We start from the raw sequence: 25,795 nt of genomic DNA, 5'->3' as shown, positions 1-25,795 counted from the left end.
CTTAAACACAAAATAAAAAAAAATAATTTATCTTAAGTCTATAATTTACTCAATAAATGCTTAATATCCACATAAATACAACAATTATATTTTTGAACACTTATTTCAATGGAATGTTCCCACTGTGTAATGGTTTTGTTTGACAACCCTTCCAAATAACTTATTTTTACGTAAGCAACCTTTAACAGTGCCGACAGTCAGATAGAGTTTTAAATTTTGAAAAATTTTTGTTGTGCCCGCAAAAGGATTCAGCTTAGCGATACGGATAATGGTTGTTTTTTCTAGAAGTTGTCTTTCACGAGACGTACAATTTTTGTTGCTTAATGAACCAGTACAGGGCCAACAACACCGGAGAGGAGGGTAGGGCGGGGGGGGGGGGGGGGGAATCTAGATAAAGATGACTTCTTTTAAAAATTTACGATTGTGCCCAATCCACTTCATAATAAGTATCGTTGGCCCTGTATCATTAAATAAATTAATAGGCTTGATGACTTTCTTACCAGAAGAATCCTTTCTTTAGGCTAATACAGAATTGTTCGATCCTTGATCTCGAAACACTTGTACTTGTCCTCAAAAGACATCTGTTCCATGCTTACCACGTTCCTTAGTTGATAATGATGAATTTGCTAAATGAATTACAGGAATACCCATAAAATACCGAATAGAATTATTTTATTTTGTTACAAGATGTTTTTAAAGAAAAAGTAGATGTGTGCTGTTTAAAATTTCCACAAAAATATAAACAATAAAATTATCAAAACAAGCAATTTTGACAGTTATAAATGTCAAAGTAGTTGCCGTTCAAATAGGTAAACACTATTGGTGCTATAAAAAGCAGCAATTGCTGTAAAAGCATAAAATTTGGTATTAAAAAGTAAAATTAACTGGTCATTAAAGTGTGCTAACTATGTTGTTGCTACTATTTTTTTTGGCTAACATGGTTATTATCACAAATAATTACAAAAGTTTCATCACCAACCTTTTGAACTTAATTCCACCTTCAACAGTAAAAATGATTGACATTTTCTCTAACAAATCATATATTTTTGAAACTAACAAAACTCAATAAACATTATATAGTACAAACCCTGCAACAGGTTCGTATCATTTTTATTAGGAAGGTGACAAATTTTTAACTGCGGTTAATAAAATTTGAAAATAGTTTTTTTTTTTAACTGTAGTTTAATACAAAATTATTAGTAATTAATCAACTCTGAAATTTGTTTCTGCTTTTGTGTACAAATAAAGGCATTGAGACCCAACTCTGTGTTAGTCAATATAAAATATACAACCAATGGAGAGAAAAATATAAATATTGTTAAATTTCTCTAGCATAAACTCTTTAAGAGCTCTAGCAGCAGTGTCTAGTGTCACAGTGTCACTTATCGTTATCACGGATCGCTGACATCAAAACCACATTATCTTTTTTTTGTAAAGAAAATTAGAGTTGGCGAGATCATTTTCATAACTTATGGTAGCTTTTTGTGTCACTTCAGGTAGCCATACTGTTTTCGCAGAGATAATAGAAGGTATCAAACTTATCGGTTGAATACGATGAAGTTCTTTAATCTTTTATTACTCGTTTATAACCCTTATTAATCGTTTATAACCCTTTAATCATTAATTACTCAAAAAAAGTTTTAATTTTTTTATTTATTTCTTTGCACACAGAAGCTAATGTGTTGTTGTTTGAACTTATAAGTACGGTAATAAGTATTGGTTATTATTGTTTAATATGAGGATTAAAATGAGTAAAAAAATATCAAATCGAAAAAAAAGTTTATTATTTTTTCTTCGAAATCAATCACTGTCACAAGTTAACACTTTAAAACTTATCAGAGTTTCTTGATCCTGAGTTGGATTTATTTTTCGGCGATATAAACAGACTCAAGTCTATTAAAAGAGATGCTAGAAGTGAAAAAAAGAAAAGATTTTATAAAGCAAAATCTATCATTAGCTCTTCTGCGAAGGTAAAACGTCCACTTAACGTCACGAAGACGTCCCACATCCGTGGGACGTCGTGTAGACGTGTGGGATGTATTTCCTCTGGGTCAATAGAGGCAAATCCGTGACAAAGTGCTGTCACTTTGCTGGTATAATATGTTTTGTGATAAATTAAGGAAAATAATAATATTAATTAATATTAGGAATATATTATTTTAATATTAGGAAAAATGTGCTTTCTCAGAATCTGCCATCATCATAGAGCGTTGATCAAACATTTGGGAGTCATTTTGTGCTACCTATTGATAAGTACTAGCAGCAATAATAGATGTCCCATGCCCCTGCAGCAATAATAGATGTCCCATGCCCCTGCAGCAATAATAGATGTCACGAAAAGTTACTTGTATAAGCACGAAAACGAGTTCTTTTGAAGATATTTTTTATAAAATCTCGAGGCAGCACTATTTTCAATCAAAAAATAAGTAAAACCAAAGTAAACCACAAAATTGTTTAACAAAATTTTAATTAAAATTTCATAATTTAAAATCAGCTTATATCTTAAAAAAACTTTCCTCTAGTTACGGACCTGCACTCCAATAGTTTTGAAACAAGAAAAATTATATTTATGCATAAAATACTGAAACGTAGAAAAAAAAATCTTTCACATATCTTTTTTTTAAATTCAATAAAAAATTTGATATACATTCACAAAACAAAAAATTTGAAAAATAATTGTTTCATAAAAATCAGTAGAAAAAAGCAAAAACTAAACATTTCCTTGAAAATTTTCCAAAAATCGTTAATATTATTTTTTTTCCTATTTTATTATATATATAATATTTTATTTTATTTCCAATAATTTCGTTAACATTATTTTTTCTTTCATGAGTGTAAAAGATTTCTGTCAGCATAAAAGGTTTGCAATACAAAATATCGAAACCTATTTTAGAGTATGCTAACGAACATTAAATGAAAATTAACGTGAAAAAAAGACTTCAGTCCGTAATCGCAAAACAACATGTGGAAATAGAAGTTCGTGGATAAAAACTTGCAAGAATAATACATTAAGATATGAACTGTTTTCTTTGCCATTACAAATTCTATTTCCATCTTTTATTGTTTATACAAAACTCATAGATTTATTTTTTACTTAACTCTCTACTCTACAAATTATCATCCATAAAAAATTATAAAAAATATTGTTAAACATTGTAAAAATTGTAATATCATTGAAAGTTTCTAAAAAATATAAAATGGTAAAAAAAAAAAAAAAAAAAAAAAACTGCTAGCAAAAAATATGATAACTTGTTAGTGAGTAATATTCTCAAAGGTTGTAGAAATATAGAAAAATACAAAACTCTTACAAAAAATAGCAGCATTAAAAAAAATAAAAATAAATATACATTGCATATTAAACCAAACTTTAATAAATAATTGTTTGACATAAAATTTAATTTTTTTAGATAATAGAAATAATTATCAATTCTCATCAAGAAACTGTTTCGCTTTAAATAAACAGCTTGTTGGTGAGAAAACGTTTATTTTAAAAACCATATTATATATATATATATATATATATATATATATATATATATATATATATATATATATATTATAATTTATGCATACATATATATATATATATATACACACACATACATACACACAGATATATATGCATACATATACATATACACACATACATACACACACACAGATATATATATATATATATATATATATATATATATATATATATATATATATACACATATATATATATACATATATATATATATATATAGTAAATAATGTTTAATTTACATTTCTCGCATACGTAACCAATCTATTAATAACACAGTTATAAGCAGAATAAAGTAACTAGATGTATGCCCTTTAGCAGACCGGCTGCTACTTGTTATATCTCCTTGAGAACTACATTTCAAAAAACTTTCTGAGAGCTTAACTGGATAACCGTACTCAACACTAAAACGGTTTTTGTTAACCCGATAATATTCAGAACCTAAGCAAAATATTTTAATTTAGTAAAGAGCAAACCAAAATTTAATTAAAAAACAACAACAACAACAAAAGTAAAATTAAAAAAGGTAAAAACAGAGAAATCCACAAAAAAATTAGTTAATCAAGACAAAAGTTCTTGCAATAATATAATACATTTTACATTGCAATAATAAAATTACCTTGTACGGTAAATTTATTATTGCAAAGTAAAACAAAATTAGTAAGAATGCTAAAAAATGTCAAAAAAGACATTTTTTAGCATTCTTACTAATTTTGTCAAAAATGTCAAAAAAGACAAAACATTGTAACAATACAACAAACTGGCAACTGCAATATATTGCAACTTACTTTTAAAGGTCAAAGTAAACTTTATTCATAACAATACAAATATATATTCACTGTGGGGTTCAGTGGGGATAACGTGTTCTTTATCAGTGTTAAAATAATTACTTTCTTTATTAGGGATATTTTAAAAAAATAATAAAAATATTAAAATATAATAAAAAATAATAACAAAAATGACTTTAAATTTCCTTTTTTTTAGCTATGAACCATACAAAAAAATATAATAAAAAAAATATTTTATGCTGTAAGTCATAAAAAATATATTAAAAAAATATTTTTAGCTATAAACCTTAGAAAAATACATATTAAAAAAATATTTTAAACTGCCATTAAAAATATATTTAAAAAATATATATTTTTAGCTATAAACCATAAAAAAATATATTTGAAGTATAAACGTAATTATTAAAAAGTTTACTAAATACAAAAGTTGTCATAATTGAAATAAAACAAAAAGTTATGACCATTGAAATACAACAAAAAGTTGTGATCATAAAAACATGCACTTCAATATATCTTATTTATAATTAAAAAAACTGACATACACAATATCTTTAAAATCCCTGTTACTAAACTCCTGTTCAAAATCTGGAACATTTAAAAAGCGAGGTCATAAAAATTGCAATTGTAAGCATTTTTCATAGTTATTCAGGATCATAGTCCGAGTCTTACATTACTGCATAATGTAAAAAAATTTACATTATGCAATAATGTAAGATAATCATGTGTAACCTTGTCACAGTTTACTGGACTGTTTTTAATACATTCAACTGGTTTATTTAACATAAACACTTTTTTTTATCAAATTGGCGTTTTAGGTAACCAATATACCTTGTATTCAGAAATTGTTATATTATTTAATGTGTTATTATGAATTAATTATTTAATATAAGACATAATCTTAACATTATTTGCATGCAAAAATTTTTTAAATATTTAAATTTTTCAAATTAGTAAAGAGTTTACAGTGGCAAAGAGGCGCGGCTGGATATGATTGGGAGTTTGAGTCCTCCATAGACAAGTTGTTTTTCTTTTTAACTTTTTTGAATCCTTTATAGAGAAGTTGTTTTTTTGTTACATTTTTAAATTGCTTTTTAAAAAAGTTTTATTTCGAAGTAGATTTATGTTTTTTAACTACTATTATTGTTTATCTTTTCTTTTTTTTTTCAAAGTTTCATAGAATATGTGCATCAATACATACACAAATCGATTGTTAAAACTATAGTCATAGCAGAGTGTACATACATCGATTGACTTAAATGGGAATAGGTCCAGTGGTGTGTATATACATTGGCCGGACGTTTTATATAAAAGAAAAATATTTCAATCCTATTTAAATAAAGTTTATAAATCAATATAAAAAAATTAAAATAAATTGAACTAGATTTTTAGGTAAAATAGTCAAAATAATTAATAATAAATATACGCATACAAATAAGGAAAAATTTGTACGTACGCGTACAAATAAAAAACGTACAAATTGTACGCTTTTGTACAAAAATTTTGAAAAAAGTTGTACAAATAATGCGTAACCTAACAAAATGTAGCGGAGATTAATTGATAAATGATACCTTTACTGTCTTACATATTGGATGACAAAAAAAAATTAAACTAATTCCAGAAATCTATTTGGATATCTGGAAAAAGTAAAATTTTAAAGAAATATCCAGAATTCTGAAAATATTCGGTAAAGGATAATCCCTGCTTTGATTTATATGGTGATGATGGATTAGAATTTTTTAAAAATACTAGTGATCCTCAGATGCAGAGGATGAAATAGTATATATAACATGTATTTATCTTAATGCAATGGTCTTAGTAAATATATAGAGTGCAACCTAAAAAATTGTTAACTGATGATGTAACTCTAATTGTTAATTATCAGTGTAACCATTGCTACCTCTTACTAACTACCTACCTCTAAGCAAATATCAACAACTGTTACCAATCTTATCAACCATACTGCAAACCTGATAATAACTAAAACTCCATACATGCTCAATCTAATATATTAAAACTCAAAACTGAATTAAGATTGTCTGAAAATTCATCTAGTGAAGATGTATTCAAAATAGCCATTCATATGTATAATAAAGCATAATACTAACCTAACTTAAAGCTAAAGCAAAAGAAACAACAAAAACACTAAACAATTTGGTATACACCTCCTTTTAGTAAAAATTTCATAGCAAATATAGATCATTATAAATAAATAAATGAAATCCTTTTTAAACTTGATTGACTAACATTATCAATTGAAAACAAACAATATAAAATTTTCAACAAGAACAGTCTAGCATGAAATCAATAATAAGATTTTGCCACAAAAACATTCTAAACAAAAAACTAACCATCAAAAAAATAACTTTATAATAAATAATAAAGTGTCTTAAAAAAAACATGTGTCCTCTAAAATTAGATAAGCTAACCATGTAAAATGCTTCAATATTTTAAAACATAAAAATGGCACTGAGTGGTCGAAAAAATTTTGGAAATTAAAAAGTGCTAACAAAAATCCAGAGGTTAGAAATAAAAAAATTTATTAAATAAAAAAAAACCAAACCATATCTAAACATTTACATTTTTTTCTGTCCTACCTAAACACATCAACTGAAGGTTTAGGTAGGACAGGCAGTTTATTAATTTAAATAAAAACTATGTTTTTAATTTTAAATTTTTTGAAATTTTCTATTTTAACTATTTTTAATGTTGTCAACTTAATGATAACATTTTATGGTAAAAAGTAAAGACAACCATCCAAGTGTGCGTGTGTGTGTACAATTTTAAATAAATATATAAAATGATATATATTATTTAAAAATCCATTTTTATATTAAATTTAAAAAATTACCTTTGAAAAAATATATTTCTCCATTAGTCCAAGTAAATGCAGCATCAACATAATTAGGTAAGCCATACCAATTAGCAGCTATTTTCTTTGGGTAGCCAGAGTCTAATAAATAGTCATTTCTTTGCAAACTAAACCTCCAATAATATTCACCTAAAACATGAAGTTCAACAAAGTATTTGATTCTTTTTGCATAAATAATTCTTTTTTCGCATAAATCTTTTTTTTCATAAATCATCATAAATCAATCAATCAAAAGCCATAATTTATTAAACTAAAGAAGAGATCTCATAATTTAGAAAGTTGTTTCAAAATAATAATCAGACGTTTTTATAATATCAAAGTAAACTTTTATATACAAAGAAAAAAAAATTTAGTTGCTAGAAAGTACTTTAATTTTTACATCAAATATCAATTTACCAGGAGGCATATCTGATGTTAACTAGATAAGGGCACCCTTTTTTCAATAATTATAGTGTATAATATTAAATTATTATTATAGGTTTCATACTACAATTTTAAGTCTTTTTTATTTATTTGGATCTCCATTAAAAATAAATAAAAGTAAAATTTATGTATTATAATTAACCAAGCTTCCAAGATGATATGAGCAGATGCAGATGCTTAATTACAGTACTATATATAAATAAAACCATTTACAAAGATAAGTTCCCAAAGATAAAAAAACAACAAACAAAAAAACAAGGTATTGCACAAGCTTACTTAAGACAATCAAGGTATCATTAAATGTGTCTCCTCTTTACTTGTTATAAAACAAAATAGGCAATTTTTTCTCAGAGGAAAAAATCTAAAAAAATTTATAAGAACCTGTTCCCTCCCCTCCTTGTCAAAAAATGCACCCTAAAATTTAAAAAAAATTTTAATTTCTAAATAAATTTCTAAATACTTTTTTTCAGCTGAATAATTTTTTTTTTAGTTAAATACAAATCAGATGATTTATGACAGTTTGTTAAGCCTATTTACTTTAAACAAAACTTCTTGTACCTTTAAAAAAGTAAACACTGTAATCTATTAATAGTGCTGCATCCACATCGCGAAAACCAGCCTCTAGGTTATAGAATCCATCTGATATTTTTCTGGCTGGTTTATACATAGTGAAGCCATTAAATACTGAAAAACTAAAGTGTAAGTAATTAAATAGTTATAAAATACTTAAATAATTTTATATTTAAAAAAAAGTCTAATTAAAATTTGTTTGGATGTTTCTCGAAAAAAGAAGAAAAAAAAATTATTTGTAGAAAAAACTTAAACAACTTATTCAAATATGAGTTTTCGCCTTAACTTTTCAACTAATATATACAAGGTAATAAATACTGTCAATAGTTTTACATGACATGTGATACTATTTTTCTATTTTTAACTAAAGTAGATTAACTAAATTTCTTTTTTTCACTATATCAATAAAAAAAATTTTTTTTAACCTCACTTAGTACAAAAACTTCATGAAAATCAACAAAAAACGAGGAGAGTGTGAAAGGAAAGACACTTTTCATGGGACGGACATCATTGCTACAAGGATGATAAACATAAAGTTTTGGATAACCAAAATCAAATTAAAGGAAAAAGTTTAAAAACAGCAGAAAAAGCCAAGATTCTGATTTTGATTTTACAACATAAAGAAACACTTTAAGCTACTTGTTGAACTTTAATCATTACAAATTTTTAAATTGTCTCTTAAATATTCTCTTAATATCTGATCTCATCAGCAGTTAAAAAAATTTGTTTTCAACTGCTGATGAGATCTACCTATTCCAAGTGAAGCATTTGTAATTAAAGTTGTATATTAAAGTAGTAACATTTGCTTAGAAATACTGAACTTAAAGTTTTGATCAGGCTTCGTGGCTATGGGCAAAAACTGTAAAATTTAAGCAAATTGGATATAGTTTTTAAAATAGGAGAATTCCACACATTAATGAGTATCCTAGTATTGGTATTTTCACGTAGAAATCAAGACTGAATAAATTACTTTAACAGTCTAGCATGAAATCAATGATAAAATTGCACAACAAATACATTCTAAATAAAAAACTAACCACCAAAAAGCTACAATAATAATTTAATTGCCAAAAGTTCAAAAAACACTGGTAGAAATGTTATACAACTGTCATCCATGTTAAATACTTTTGTTACGAAAAGATGTAAAGTTATTAAAGATACTTTAGTTATGTAAAAAATACCAAAGTAAATAAGCATAGTTATGAAGTATAGTGGAGTAGTGGAGTCAATTAACCAAAAGCCGAAAAATTGCACATTTTGTGAAATGGGTAAGTTCAAGATCTGTACATAACATATATATATATATATATATATATATATATATATCTACTATAGCGTATATAGCTAACAAATTGTTATATGTTTCTCCTACCTTAAGCACATGGCATTTTTGCAAAAATAAAGAATAAAACAAGAAAAAGATTGAAAAAAAAAAAGAATAATAAAAAGTTCCCAGCAGCAGGCTATTTCAGTGTGATATCACAGTGCTTATCTAAACACACATTTATAGTGTGTGTGTGTGTGTGTGTGTGTGTGTGTGTGTATATATATATATATATAAAATATCTATAAAATTATATAATTGTTCTTTTTTTGCATATTAAAAAAAAAAAAATTAAAAAAAAGCAAGATTGAAGATTCTCACATGCCGATCTTGAACTACTTAAGAAAAAGCAGAAAGAGGGTCTTAAAGGGATCCCAAAGTGCCGAGACAAGTTGCATTTATTTTAAAGAGAATGATAAAAAAAAATGTTTGGGCAGAATTTTTTTAAAACAAAACAATAAATGTATACCAACAAAAACAAACTTTGTTGTTTTACTAGAAGCTCGCCGTCTCCACAGTATTCTCTCGGAGTCTTTAAAATATATTCAGCAATCAATAGACTTTATCATTTTTTCAAGCGTGTTTAATTCCAAAGAGTTTTAGTACATGACATCATTGTAGAATTTTGATAAAAAATCTTAAAAAATTATTTTGTTAGCAAATTATAGATTTTTTTTTTCCATTATAGATTTTTAAAGAATTTGTTTAGTTACTTATCATTATATATAAGTTTCTTTTTTAATCATAAATTACTATATAATTTTTTTAGTTATTTCAAATTTTTATTTTTTATTTTTATGAAGTTCGCATTAAAAATAATAATAAAATATTTCAGACACTCATTTTATTTCATTTTTAAAGTTAAATAATTAACGTTAAAGATTGCAAAAAAAGTATAGTATTATCGAGTCAATTTTGAAATCGAAATTGTTTAACGAAAAACCTTTCATTGTCAATTTTGCTAGTTTTTTGATAAGAAAAATGTAAAATACTTGCCAAATACGACATATAAATTAGGAAATATTAAATATGTTTTTTAACGCGCGCTTCAACACAACAATTTTAATCGCCATCTGTCTTGAATTATTGCCATAAAACATTATTTATTGCTTTATTTAATAAAAAGCTGTCTGTTTCATGCTCTGTTATGCGTTGATGATCTTTAGAAAAAAAACTTTTTTTTACTTTACATAGCCATTATGTACAAAAAAGTTAATGTTTGTTATATGATTGATAATAAACACTATTTTAAAAAACAAATAAAACAATAACAAATAATACTGATTCAAAAAAAACAACTCATGCTTGAATAAATTATAAAGTCTGTAGATTTTGGCGTATATTTTAAAGACTCCAAGAGAATTGCTACTGTGGAGACAGCAAGCTTTGAGTAAAACAACAAAGTTTGTTTTTGTTGGTATACATTTATTATTTTGTTTTACTTAAAAAAAAACATTTTTTTAAATCGTTCTCTTTAAAACAAACACAACTTGTCTCGGCACTTTGAGATCCCTTTAAATAGTATGAATTTAATAAAAACATTAAGGAAAAGTTGAATATTTAAAATATTTAGAATAAAAAATTCATTTTCAATATTTAATACAAATACTCAAATCCTTTGAATATTTGTATTGAATATTAAAAATGTATTTCATCTGTTGAATTTTTAGAAATCGATGGTAATGCTCTCTTAACTTTCGTTCAACTTGTTAAACTCCATTTTTTCATATTTTATGTTAAGTAATTGTTAATGATGTTTTAAATTGACTAAACTACATTCTAAATTATGTTTTTATCTGTTTATAATTTTAGTTTTACAGGTTGTTGAAGATCACAATTATTTTCAACTATTTTTAATTAGATTCAATTATTTTTAAATTTGATTTTTAAGTTTTGTGAAGAATTCTAAATAATTATAACGTACTTAAATCAAAACCTACTAGGTTTGCAATTTTTTATGTCTTCTTTGAATCTTATTTCAGCATGTCAAAAAATAAATGAAATAATATCTTCTTATATATATATTTTTTTAAGGGCTAGATTTGTAGGTTTTTTTCAACATTTATTAGTTGAAATTGAAATCACTAATTGTTTTAATTAAAATATATCCCATATGTTTATACATTTTTATCTTTATATATTGATATGAGAATAAATTTTGTTGGAAAGATATTTTGTTTCTAAATAATATACACTTTAATAATGGAAAATAAATTTACTTTATTCTTTTCTTTATATTTCTATAGTTTTACCTTTATAATCTCAAGATAATGGAGATAATCTTTTATGTTTAACTCAAGATAATGGAGATAATCTTTTATGTTTAACTGCAAAGATTATGTATTGCAAACATGTCTAACTTTATTATTGATATTTTATTTCTTTAGTTCTTCCTTGGTCTACCATTGCTCATTAGTTTACTTTTTCTTCTCTTAAAATATGGTTTTAATTAAGTTTTAGTGATTTGAAATTTACTATGTTAATCATTAGCTAATAGTTTTTAAAAATTTTACTTTGTTGTAATCGAGGTAAGAATAATTTTATCTTCTGGTCAAATTACAAAGTTTGTTTGCACTGTTAATTATTATGTTTTTGCTATTTCTTATAATAGTTAATTGTCTTAAAATTAGTGTTATTTCTTCCAGATTTTTACAATTTTTAAGAATGCTCTAGAAAAAACAACAACAGTAAATTTATTTATAGTGTTTATATGTGATGTTTCTGCTACTTTTATCATACCAGAATGCAGAATGAAAAGAGGGCTTACATCTTATAAAGCACATAGGTTGTGGGCCAAATTTGGGGCAACAAACTTGGCCTCCCTCCTATTTTTTGGCCCGGTCTCCCTCCTATTTTTTGGCCCCTCCACCTCTCCTACTTTTTTATTTTATAAAAAGAGTTGCCCCTGTAGAAAAAGAAATATGTGGATATGTAGGGAAGAAGCAGTGGAAAAACAATATGCTAAAACTACAAAAATACAATAACTAGTATTTTTGTAATTTGTTAATTAACTGATTGTTAATTGTGGATTTAGATGTAGATATTAAATGTTTTTTGCAAATATATATTATTTTTTTAATATTTTGTTTTGTTGTTTTATATATATAGTAATTGTAAATAATAAAGCATTGTTTTCTTGAATGATGTTTTGTTTAAAAAAATTTTTTTTTTGTTCTTTTTTATAAATAAGAATTTGTGCTGTTTTGTTTGTAAATAAATTTTGTTCAAAAGATATATTTTGTTCTGTTTTCTTAACAATTAAAGCTTTTTTTAATAGTCAAAAAGTTATATATTTTGTTCTTTTTTCTAATAAATGTTTTGCTAATTGTAATATATATATATATATATATATATATATATATATATATATATATATATATATATATATATATATATATATATATATATATATATATATGTATATACTTTTATTATTTTGCATTTTACTCTTTTGGTAAGAGTATAATAATTATAGAAGTGGGCAGCGTGGAACAGACATTGTACAGGTCCAGACAGCTAGTATGTATTATATAGCTAGTATATATTATATTTAGGCAAATTTAATATTTAAATTAAATTGAAATGGAAAAAGCTCATAACAAATAGAAATTGCTAACATAATACATCAAAAAAAATATAACATATACAACAGATAACTTTAAAATAAGTAAAAGTTAATAGTTAAATTGGCATTTTAATATTTTTCTATGATTGATAAAATCCGTTCAAATGATGAACGTTATTCATTTATCATAACATATAAGTTATATTATGTTATATTCATTTATTATAATATATAAGTTATATTATGTTTTATACTATGCATTTTATTTTATTGTATTCATGATTTTTGTGGTCTGTTTAAAAGACTAACTGAATCTGAAACTCATAAAAATCAGAGAAACAGTTGCTCTGAATTCCAATTTGTTTGCATTAGATCAACAAAGTAAGTAAAAATATATATTGTATATTGAACTATAAATAAAAATATATTGTGTATTGAAACATATATTTTAATGTATTGCTAATACTAACAAAAATTTTTTTGAAATGTCTTTAATGTAAAAATATTTTTTTTGGTTTGAGTTTCCAATTAATGGAGTATATTGTTTATTTAATCTTCATACTTTAAAGTTTAAGATTAAGCTGCAATAAAAACGTTTATCTGCATTTGTTACTACTGATAAGTTTATATAGTTCATTGTTTTGATATGAACATAATTTTTTTTTTTAAATGTTAATACATTTCCCCAAGGCCATGAAGGCAACAGTCAAGCTATTTTTAATTGTGGTTGTAACCCTCTCTCAACTCTATAACGCTGAAACACGAACCTTTAAGAACAATGCTGCTGTGCAGAAACAAGTTAAGCGCGTTACTACAAGGAATGTAATGGGAATCGAACTCTCAATGATAAGATTATATATTATTACATTTTATTCTTTACTGGCAACAGCTTCTTGTACCATTGATAATTTTATATCGCATGTATTCAAAATGAGTGACAAAACTTTTAAAAATTATTATCAATTTTATATTCTAATCTTGAGTGATAGCAACATTTAGAACCAGTGGTGAAATTTCATATATCTTTTCAAAAACCAGTTTAATTCTATAAACTTTTAACAACTATTGAAGAAGAGGACAAGGTATATTGATTTATACTGATTTTAACGGTTAACAATGTATATTGATTTATACTGATTTTAACAGTTAACAAGGCATATCGATTTATACTGATTTTAACAGTTAACAAGGTATATGGATTTATACTCTATTATATTAATAATAACTCAAACCAAGAAAGTAACTTTATACTTTAAAAGTTTTATATAAATATTAGCGATAAATTAAAAAACCCAATTAAAGAATAATTTTTGGAAAGCAATAGTCTTGATGTGCAAATTAGTGTCTGCAGCCAGCTGTGTACTAGATTCAGCACTTCATTTGAATTAACACCAATTTATTGTTTGTAACTGTTTTATTTGGATTAATACATTTTTATTGATTTTATATAAGCAAACGTTAGATTTGAAATTGTTGTAACTAATATATAACTTTTTGTAACTATTTTTTCACATGGCTTTTGTTATATTGCAAAATTATGATAAAAAAAATTTATTGTTTGAAGGCCTAAAAATTATTACAAAATAAATGGATAATTATCTTAAAAAATAATTTTCAGGAGTATGAAATTATTGGTATTATTATAACATCAAAATGTAACGTAATAGCTAAAAGGTTGAACTTCAATGGTTAAAATTTACAAACTCACCTATCACCATAAAAGAAATAATGAAGTTCATTTATGGTGAAAGCAGCATCAACATATGTTACTCCTTCAAATTTTGAGGAAACCACATATGGACCATCATCTACGCCGAAATCTAAGTGATTCAATCGATAATATTTTTCTTTATTAAACACTAATGTTCTTTCAATTTTCCCCTCTTTTATGCGTAAAATAGCGCCGATGTAGGTTGGGCAAACACCTTTTGAAACAACTGGGGTGTAAGTAGTTGTAGAAGTTGGTAAAACTTTATAACCTTGTAAAAGAATCAATCAGAATGCTATACTAAAAAGTTTATTATTTATATTATATTATACTAAAGTATAATATAAATAGAATTTTTTAAAATTCTATTTATGTTATAATAATTAATTAAAATATAAACTATTTATAAATATTATTGAATAATATTTTAAGAGCAATTTTCTGGCAATTAATGGCAATATAACAAGATTAATAACAATATAACTGCTTACGTTGAGTTTAGAAAGCAAAAAAAAAAATGCGACCATAAAAATACAAAATTTTATATAAAAGATAGATATTACTAACATTTACCTTTATTTAACGAATTAAAATTTTTTTTAAATATTAGAAATTAATAAATTTTATCAGTAATTTCAATTTAAAATAATGTCAGGCTTGCAAATAGCCATATGTTTCTGAACAGTTTTATCAAACTTTAATTTGATTTTAACTTAGCACAGTGGAAGTTTGTTTTCAAAGTAAGTCTAATATGAGACTTATGGTTAACTCGTTTGAAATCAATGACCAATAGCAATGATCACATGATTATATGAAAATAATAATAATATTGTCTCAAGTATTTAGAGAAAAGCTTAAAAGAGCGTTAATACCCATAACACAAAATTTATTTAAAAAATAGAAGTAGGAGATCAATAGAAGTAGGAGATCATTAGAAGTTTGAGATCGTTAGCTTCATTCAACTTAAGCTTTTTTTTTTAGTTTAATTTTTAATATAATATTTTATATCAAAAATACTATATAAAAGTATATATAAAAACTATTATATTAAAAAATTCAATATTTTTTTATGGCCACAACAACAACAACAAAATTGGCCCTATGTTATTCAGAAATTTGAAAAAATAGTAAACACATGTGGTAGCTTTTTTTAATAAACAATATTTAACTGAAAACTTTGATAAAAGCAGCAGGTGTTAGATTTACTATATTTTGCGTAAAGCCTAAAAATGCACTTCTGTTAAAACAAAAACAACTTAAAACAAAAACAACTTGAAACAAAAACAATTAAATTAAAGAAATAAAATACATTAAAAAAAAACTAAAAACAACTTAAAAAAAAAAATTAAAAAACAAATTATTTACCATATATGCTTTGAACTCCCGAAATATCATCAAATGTTAAATCAAAATCTTGTCCTTTAAAATTAGTGTACCAAGGATACATAATGGCGCCTCTTACATCTGAGTGCTCTAGCCCAATAGAATGTCCTAATTCATGCACTGCCACCCATAATAAATTTTTTTGAGATCCACTAGGATTAGCTGCTATTGTGAAGACTTCATCATCATCAAAATGACAGTCACCTGCTAAACCTAGAGTTATTTGTAAAGAGGATTTGTGAACTCAGTTCTAATAACACATGATATGACATAAATAATTAATTAGCAAAAATAAATCACCATAAATACCAGCTAAAAAACCAACAAAAAAGAGCTTTTTGATTAGTATAATACACAGTGGTGTATTTGTAAAACATTTTTTACTCTTGCGTAACATAGGCAGAAAAAAGCGTACGGTACCCATATTTGCCTTTTTTTTGTTTTAGTATTCACAAACATTTTTGTAGTGTTTGCACAACTTAAAACAAAAAGTTTACTGCACAAAAGATTTTATTAACTGTTAACTTTATAGTAAAATAAGGTTGTAAAAAAGTAGTTGTGTTTAGTGGTTGCTTGCAAAAGCGGCTACTAAATCTTTAAAATTTAAAATCTTTTTTTATCAAGATTTTTTTGAAAACACTTTGTTTAAGAATAATTTATTAAAACATTTGGTTTGTTAAATAAAGCAGATTAAACTTAAACATGTTGTTGAGGGGTTTATATATCTACTTAATAGCATGTTTAAACTGTAAATAAAATATGTTGTTTTTATTCATTATAAAAAAAAATTATAATGATTCAAATTTTTTGCAACTTTTGACTTTACAACCATTGCAAAATCAGTACACTGTTGCCTATTAATTATCCAAAAGTTGCAAAGTTGAATAAACCCTCTCTGTATTTTTACAAAATATGTGAAAAATTTATTAAAATCAAATCTTCTGCAGAACAACTTTTTCTATTTAAAAAGGAATTTCAAATTGAATTAATTAGAACTCAGTTCCATCCAAATTTAACTGTAAACTATAATTAATTAAGCCTTTAGCCTCAGTTTGACACAGAACTCTTGGTAGCCATTGCAGCCGAGGTAATGGCAAGAAGGAGTTGCAGTACTTTTTTTAATAAGAAAATGTGCATGAATGTGTATGTAAATATCTCACTTATGTAAACTTAAAACTATGTAATGGCAAAACATACTAAAACATATATCAAGTTTTACAGTTTTACTCTCACTTGAAAATTGCATTGCGGCAGCATCTCCTTAATATTAATCTATAGCATTCATTTCTGTTTTATAAAGTCTTTTGTTTGTTAAATAGTTTTAAAATCTTCTTCAAGCGACACACGTATGTGGCCGAGTAGATAGCTCGCAGAGTTTCTGAAGCAAAGCGGTTCGAACCCTAGCACTGGAACCTTTTTTCTTTTTTTTATCTTTTTTTCTACAATACAAAATAAAAAACTTTTGAAGTTTTACAGATATTATATACATAACATATGTAAAGATATTATACAGTTACAAACAAAAAGGAGAAAATTTTTAAAAAAGCTTAAAATTTCTGAAAACATCAAAACACTGGTACAAATTTTTTGCCCATATGTCAAAATAGTTATGTTATTAATGTGCCCAGGTAATTAGTCCTAATAAGCTGCGGATGGTCTGAAGAAATTTTTGGTCTAAAACTTAATATGGAAAAAATGAATAATCCCATCCTGCTACTCCAGTAGGTACTGCTGTAAAGGCAAAAAACAAACAAAAAAAAGACGCAATTGCCATCTATGTAAGAGATACTTATGTTAAGTGTTTATGCAATCAATAAAGTTAATCTGCGCATTTAATTCATTAAAAAGACGGAAAATTTTTTTTTAAAGTAGGAAAATGTTTTCATTCAATTAAGACTTTTTCAGAAATAAATAAACGGGGTAATACTCTTACCCCATTTATTTATTTATTAGAACTCTTAAGGTCAAAGTTCTGATGAGCTATAAGCATGCAAACAAAGTGCGCATATTAACTTTTTTTTTGCTATAAGAGCAATGTTTAAATGAATTATTTTTCTGCCATTTATTCAAAAAACATTAAAATAAAGAAATAGAGGATAGATAAATATCTGAATAAGTATAAAAATCTATTTTTATAGGTAGATGTGAAATAAACTCCCTAGACCCATATTTTATGGGTCGTGACAGCTAGTATATATTACATATCAGTCTTCTGCATTTTGCTAGTGCTTTTGCACTTGCCCACATGCCCACAAAAATTTTGGCAAAAGCATAAAAAAGTGCTTGTTAAAAAAATGTTTCTTTAAAATTGCAACATTTCTATTCTGTTCATCAAATACTTTTATGAAAAATTGCAAAAACACTTTATGTATGAATTATTTTATTTAGAATTGAAACAAAAGGTTCCTTTAGCCGTTTTTAATTTAATATTTTTATTTAAAATTTAAATAAAAGGTTCCTTTTGCCATTCGGAATGTAATTAAATATATTTTTTTTTGCTTTTTTTTTTATTATTATTATTTTAATTCTTTCATCTAGAATTTAAGTAACAAATTTTTCCATTTTTATTTTATTCATTTTGTTAAATATTTTTATAAAACACCATTTATTCTTTCGTTTTTTTTTTTTATTATTTTCATTTAGAACTAAAAAAACCCGCTTGTTTTCAGTTTTAATTTCAATTATTTTGTTTAATATTTATATAAAGCATTTTTTGTTATTTATTTTTTTAATTATTTTATCTAGAATTTAAATAAAACGTTAATTTTCCCAGGTTTTTCAAATTCTTTTATATAGTATTTATTCAAACCCTTTTTTTCACTGTTTTTATTTTAATATAAATAACAGAAAAAGATGAACTTTATAAATCGCGCATGCCAACCTAAAAATGACCATCCGGTCAGCGCTTTTTTTTACGCTGAATTTCAAATAGAGAAGACATATATATATATAAATTTATATCACATATATATAAATTTATATTATATATATATATATATATATATATATATATATATATATATATATATATAAATACATAAATTAGTAAAAAATCACTTGACAAAAATATTTCATTTAACACTGTGTTTCATTAATAAAAACTAAGAAAATAAAACAAGATATACAAAATGCAGGATTTTAGACACTCGTTGTGACCAAAAAAAAATAGAAATAATAAGCCAAATAAATTTAGTACTTTAGATAAGTTTACAAACTTTTAAACTTTTCTTTTTAACTTTCATACTGGTAGTATAGAATTCTTTATAATTTTTGCAATTTTTGAAAAAATACATGAGGTCCTTGTGATAATATATAGCAATCAAACACTTTTAAAAATAAAACAAAATGCAACATATCATAAGTAGGGTTATTACAAACATATTTTTTATTTTTTTAATATCAACAAGAAAACACTGAAAAAGACAAATAGTATAAAGAACGTAAATAACTAAAGATTAAACTACAGAAAAGAAAGTTTTAATTTTACAAATTATGAATTATTTTTTTTATAAAAAAGGTGTTTTCTAAAGGTCATTTGTTTAGATAACACACTAATCTATCAAAAAATCTTGTTAATGACTATTTATACTTTTCTAGAAAGTATATAATGAGAAGCAAATAAAAACAACAAAAACAAAAAATCCTCAAAAATAAATACTCACCTGTGTTCTCAAGTGGATAAAATGCATGCGCAAGTGTTCCACCTTCACCATCAAAAGCATATGGATCACCATGCTTTTTTATTTCGAAGGAAACACGAATATCAGCAGAATTCACTGGTTGTTTTTCCAATTCTATAAACTTAAGATTTGTGACAGCTGCCCACTTTTCAAACGATCTACGCATGATGTTTTGAACATCTGTTCGTGAAATACCATCATTGTTGTCATTCTCTACAGCCCATGTTAAATTCTAAATATATTAACGATTTCTTTATTAAAGTTTTTTTTTTTTATGATGGCTTAATTAAAATTTGATATTGTAGTTATTTTTATCCAGTACAAAGTTATTTTTTCTTTTAATAACTTTAATTAGAGTTGTTATTATAAATTTTGAATGAACTCTTTTCTAGTCAAAATTTACATCAAAGTTTTCAAATAAAGATAAGTGTTGTAGATTAAGTTATAAGTTACATTGCTAATATTTTGACCAAATCAAAAAGTTTTTTAAATAATTAAATTAGACTCCTTCTAATTTGATTATTTCAAAATTTTCATTTTTTGTCATCACTTATTCTTATTTTGTATCAAATTTTATCAAGTTTTTATTAAAATTTTAGAAATAATATTTTAGCCAAAGACAGGCTAAATAACAATCAATATTAATAGTAATTAAACAAGCAGGTACTTTGGCATGTTTAACAATGACAAAATTTATTATCTGCCTTGCCAGCAAGGCAGATAATAAATAGAAATAAACAATAGACAATCACAAATAGATTATTGTGTTTGCTATTGGATTTTAACTTATCAACTAGTGTTAGAAGAGTCAGATAATTATGACAAAATCTTCTGGCTGGGAGATCTATATAACTTACAAAATCTTCTGGCTAGGAGATCTATATAACTTACAAAGTCTTCTAGCTGGGAGATCTATATAACCTACAAAGCATACAACTTTGTAGTAATCTAACAGATTAAAATCTATATAATACAAGAGTATCGATATGCATAGAAACAAAAAAAGTATATTGGAAGAACTTTCATTAAGAAAAAATCTCTTAGTGAAAGAGATGAAAAGGTTCAATTAATCATATCAAAGATAAAAAATTAATAGCAAGAGTTCAAAATAGAAAAAAGGATAAACAAGATTCGAAAAATACAAGAAGAAAATAGTGGCGATGGCACCTGTAAACTCATAATAAAAAATGAAGAAGATATTGGTTTCTATTTTGAAGTCGATAGCTGTCTTTCAGATGATCATGATTTGAAAGTGGAGCCCAATTGCAAATAAAGAAGATTATGTTTAGAATCAGGTATTTATTTGTCTTATTAAATTGTTTATGTCCTTATTAAACCTTTATCAAAAACTTTTTATAGTATATATTTTATCTAGGTTATGGATGTATTTTTTCAAAACAGAGCATTGACAATTACAAAGAAATTCAAATATCTTCAATAATAATAATGCAACTACATTATTGATTATAAAGTTATTACCAGAGATAGCAGCAACAACACCTTTAATTGAGAATAAAAGTTTAAATTAAAGACAATCAACTATTTGTACAAAAAAGATTCATTATCAAATTAAATAAGTTAACAACCAGATATATATGCTTTTTTTTTTAAATATTAATTTAAACAATCAGATATAGTAAAACATTAAGATTAAATTTTAATAATTAAATTAAATTAAACATATTACAATAACATTTTTTTAAATGCCTTAGTTTAACATTTACAAATCAACTTATATACATATTATATTATTATAATTTATACACTAGTGTTGTCATAGACTAAATTGACTATAAGTTGATTAGTCAAAAGTTGAAATTAGTCGACTTTGAAAAATCAAATAATTGATTTAATCAACTATGGAATTTCTACTAATCAATTAAAAGTTGAATTAGTCAATTAATAATCTTAAAATCCTAATATCTATTTATTCAATTTAATTTTTTCAATATTTCATTTTTGTTTGTTCAATTAATAACAACAGCATGTCCTATTACAACTTTTACATGGTACCTAGCTTTTTGTTTACTACCTTAAAGTTTTGATCTAATAATTTTAGCAATATTTATAGCTAATTAAACTTTTGGTTGTGTATTTCATTAATTTTATATGGTTTTTTTGTTTATTCTATGCTTGTGATTTTCGAAAATATTATTATACAGCGCCTTTCCAAGCTGACTCAGTGCCCTGGAGCAAAATTAAATTACAAAGCTTTAAAATCTATATTTCATTTATTCAATCCCATTGCAGATATGAATGCATAGACTTTTTGATATTTTGCAAGTATTTAAGACAAACCATTAGGGCTTGAGAATAAATTGCCCTGTCGTCAGAGTGGCCCTGCTCTCATATTGCTTTTTCCCATTAATATTTAAATGATATGATGTTAAAAAACAAAAGCAAATAAAAAAACTATATTGCTTTTATCAACAATTTACTTAAAAAAAAATTTATTCCTATATTTAGACTAAATCAACTTTTACTTCAATATTCAATAGTCAATTTCAAAAATATATTATTTGGTTTAGTTGACAGTAGAATAACTTAAAAGTTGTGACAACACTATTATATACATACTATATTTATAACTATTATTGAATTCTAAACTTTTTTTTAATTTAATAAAGTAAATTTAAATTTATTAATATTTAATAATAAATTCAATTTAAATATAATAAATAAAATTTATATTAAAAATTTTTTAAATATGAAAAGTAGAAAAAAATTAATTTAAATATCTATTTATATAACTATAAATAATTATTTCACTATTGCAGTGAAAATTTTTTATACAGCAATTAATTACTGCTTAATGTTTTAAGTATAAACTATTTAAAAGACGGTTTAAATACTGAAAATTGAAAAAAGGCTTTGGCATCATGTAAATGGCTTAACGCGCAGTAAAATTGCGAAAATAAAATGCAAACAACATTATGCTTCTTAACAAGGCCTGTATATGTGTGTGTATATGTATATATATATATATATATATATATATATATATATATATATATATATATATATATATATATATATATATTAAATAACTTATTTAAAAATTTTTTTTGCTTACTTGTTTTAACCATTTAGTCCCTTGAAGAAGATACTTTCTCTTTCGTTTTCTATTTGAATTACTTGTGATATCTGGCATTCCACATCTTGGTTTAAAAATATATTCTCTAGTCTGCGCATCAAGCTGACCTGTTATCGGTATTTTTGCAAAACTAAATTGTATTTTTAAAACATAAATATCTTTTAAATCAAAATATAAAATGTGAAGAACAAATAAAAACAAATGTGTAATAACAAAATCATCACATAAGTTATACAATACTATATTACTAAAAATGTAAAATTCATAGATAAAATGATAATACTTAAAAACAAGCGTGAAAATGTTTTTAATTACTTTTTAGAATAAGAACTGTGGCAATAGTAGCAGTCAAAGATTTAAACAAAAAAAGTTTTTTTAAAGTTTCTTGAAAAAAAAACTAAATGAAAAAACCTATATTCTTGAAGTTAAACATTTTTAAAAACATAATGTTGATAATGTTGCTTCTGATAATAGAAAAGCTTGGAATATTGTAGCTGGAAAATTGTAGCTTGAAATATTGTAGCTGGAAAAAACATCAAGAAGACAAAAGGGCAAATTAATGTCATAGATGCTATTGCTAATGAAACAGTGGAACAAAAGAAAAAAGAAAATAACATAGTCATTTAGGGAATAACACAACATAATAATGATGAAATTAAAAAAAGTTTGACAATAATTGAGAAATTGACACAGATCAAAAATAGAGGGTAAATTAGCAACAATTATTCCTAAAATTAGAAAAAAGCCTGGAGAAACTTAATGAAAGTCTGGAGAAACTTAATGAAAACCTGGAGAGACTTAATGAAAACCTGGAGAAACTTAATGTTGAAAAAAGCATACAATAACAAAAATAAAATTAATGGTACTTATTTTAATGTTCATATGATGAAAGCAGAAAGATACCTTATGTAATAACTAAGAAATCAAGACAAACAATATGTAATAATTAAGAAATCAAGACAAGCTAAGTGAGTTCAAGAGCAGTTTATTAAAACCACTTTAGTCTAATAATCAATTTAATAGGAAGAAATCACAACAGTACTCATACAAAATACATAACAATACACCATATAATGTACAGGTACTAACCATGTTTAAAAATCTCTGATTGCTGATGCCATTCTTGTCAATAAACAAAATATATAAATAACTAAAAGTTACTTTATTTGTAGATACACAAGTGCTACATCATAAAACAATAAGTTTGTTTTTATTAGACATTGTGACCTTTAATCCTGATATAAACATGATCATCGAAACCTGGTTTATTGAAAGTTCATTAATACATGTAAACAGTTATCAAATTATTCATAATAATAAAATAGAAACTCAATTAAATCACATGGAGGTGGTGTCACTATCTATATAAAAAAAATTTGTTAACTTATTCACAAGCTGAAATTTTTACTGAAGACCATCACATAGAACAGACTTGGTGTATTTTCAGTGAAAATACACCAAGTTTGTTCTATGTGCACCTTCATGAAAAAATTTTACTTGACTGTATTCTTCGGCCACCTGATGCACCTGCAGAGAAAAATAACTATAACTGTAAAATATTAGACTTATAACTATAAAACTGCCATAAACAATGCTATCAATGAAAGTAATTAAAAAGGTCTGTTTGTAAATAATAGTATTAATGAGTGCTATGACAAAAAAAAGAAACTTGAGATAAAACAACGGCGCAAACTATTATCTAATGATTTTAAATTCAGTTAAAAATTCAATATACTTTAATTAGTAAAGCAGCTAGAAACCTAGTTAGAACAAAAAGAATCAATTTTGAAAAAAAACAGTCATCAAAAGAAAATGCCAAATTATTTTTTGTGTATGTAAACTCCAACAGAAAAATAAAATTAGGTATTAAGACAATAATGGATAAAAATGGTTATTTACAATCAAACGGTGATGATATTGCTAATATTCTCAAACTTTAATTCAGTATAAAGTAAAAACAGTAGAAACAAGATTTTAGAATTAGATATTGATTCAAAACTTGAGATTTTTTAAGGAGTAAAATAAGTAATCTTAATGTTAATAAAGCATTTGGTGCAGATGGAGTAAGTTCATATGTATTTAATGTCAAAATAGTTGTTGCAAACCTCCAGAACTTCAAAAGATCCTTAAAAGAAGAACAAATTCCACTGAAGTGGAAAATAGCAAATGCAACACCATTTTACAAAAAAAGTGACAAAATGATCCAGCAAATTATAGACCTATTTCAATGATGTCAGTACCATGCAAAATTCTTAAATCAATCTTACGTGATAAAATTATGAATTACATGTTAACAAATAATTTATTAAATAGTAACCAACATGGTTATCCAAAAGAACAAAAGATGTACCACAAATCTGCTAAAAATACAAGTTAATTTATTTTTTGCTATTGAGAATGACTGATGTGTTGATTTTTTGTATACAGAATTCTCAAAAGGATTTGATAAAGTACCTCATATGCGATTGATGATAAAATTATACGCCATACCAAAAAGATCATTTTAGTCTTTATATTTTGAAAATTATTAACATTCAGTTACAATTATTGTAAACTTAATTTAATGGAAACTGTAGTGATGCCTTTAATACCAGATTTTCTAAAAACCAAAAATATAGAAATAGAAATAAAAATGAAAGATTTGATAAAAGTATCAAAATCATTTTGCAAAAATGTTCAGATTCAAAAAAAAAAAAAAAAAAAAATACTCTAGGTAAAGTCATAAAAAAAAAGAAAAAAAAGAATTAGAAAATAGAATTTCAAATCAAAACGAATTTAAAATAAAGGTCAGAAAAAAAGGTTGACATGATAATTTCCTAAATTCTCAAGGGCTATATTCCAATACTTTAATTCATTATAAACACA

The 25,795-nt window shown here is 24.7% G+C and overlaps 1 protein-coding gene across 2 annotated transcripts in view; it reads right to left on the bottom strand.

Annotated features, from left to right (window-relative positions):
- Positions 1-3,249: 3,249 nt before the first annotated feature.
- LOC100201778 (matrix metalloproteinase-24) overlaps positions 3,250-25,795 on the bottom strand; it is a 57,062-nt gene continuing 34,516 nt past the window's right edge. For both annotated transcript variants that reach the window (XM_065791451.1, XM_065791450.1), the window contains exons 3-9: positions 22,910-23,060; positions 19,819-20,068; positions 16,139-16,369; positions 14,774-15,044; positions 8,165-8,298; positions 7,163-7,312; positions 3,250-3,967 (exon numbers count right to left, since the gene is read on the bottom strand). In XM_065791451.1, coding sequence (XP_065647523.1) covers positions 3,765-3,967; positions 7,163-7,312; positions 8,165-8,298; positions 14,774-15,044; positions 16,139-16,369; positions 19,819-20,068; positions 22,910-23,060 — 1,390 coding nt within the window. In that variant the 3' untranslated portion in view covers positions 3,250-3,764. The remainder of the gene's footprint in view (positions 3,968-7,162; positions 7,313-8,164; positions 8,299-14,773; positions 15,045-16,138; positions 16,370-19,818; positions 20,069-22,909; positions 23,061-25,795) is intronic.

This window comes from Hydra vulgaris, chromosome 02, assembly GCF_038396675.1.
Source record: "Hydra vulgaris chromosome 02, alternate assembly HydraT2T_AEP".
NCBI classification, from domain to species: domain Eukaryota; kingdom Metazoa; phylum Cnidaria; class Hydrozoa; order Anthoathecata; family Hydridae; genus Hydra; species Hydra vulgaris.
This window is presented reverse-complemented; position numbering and strand designations above follow the sequence as displayed.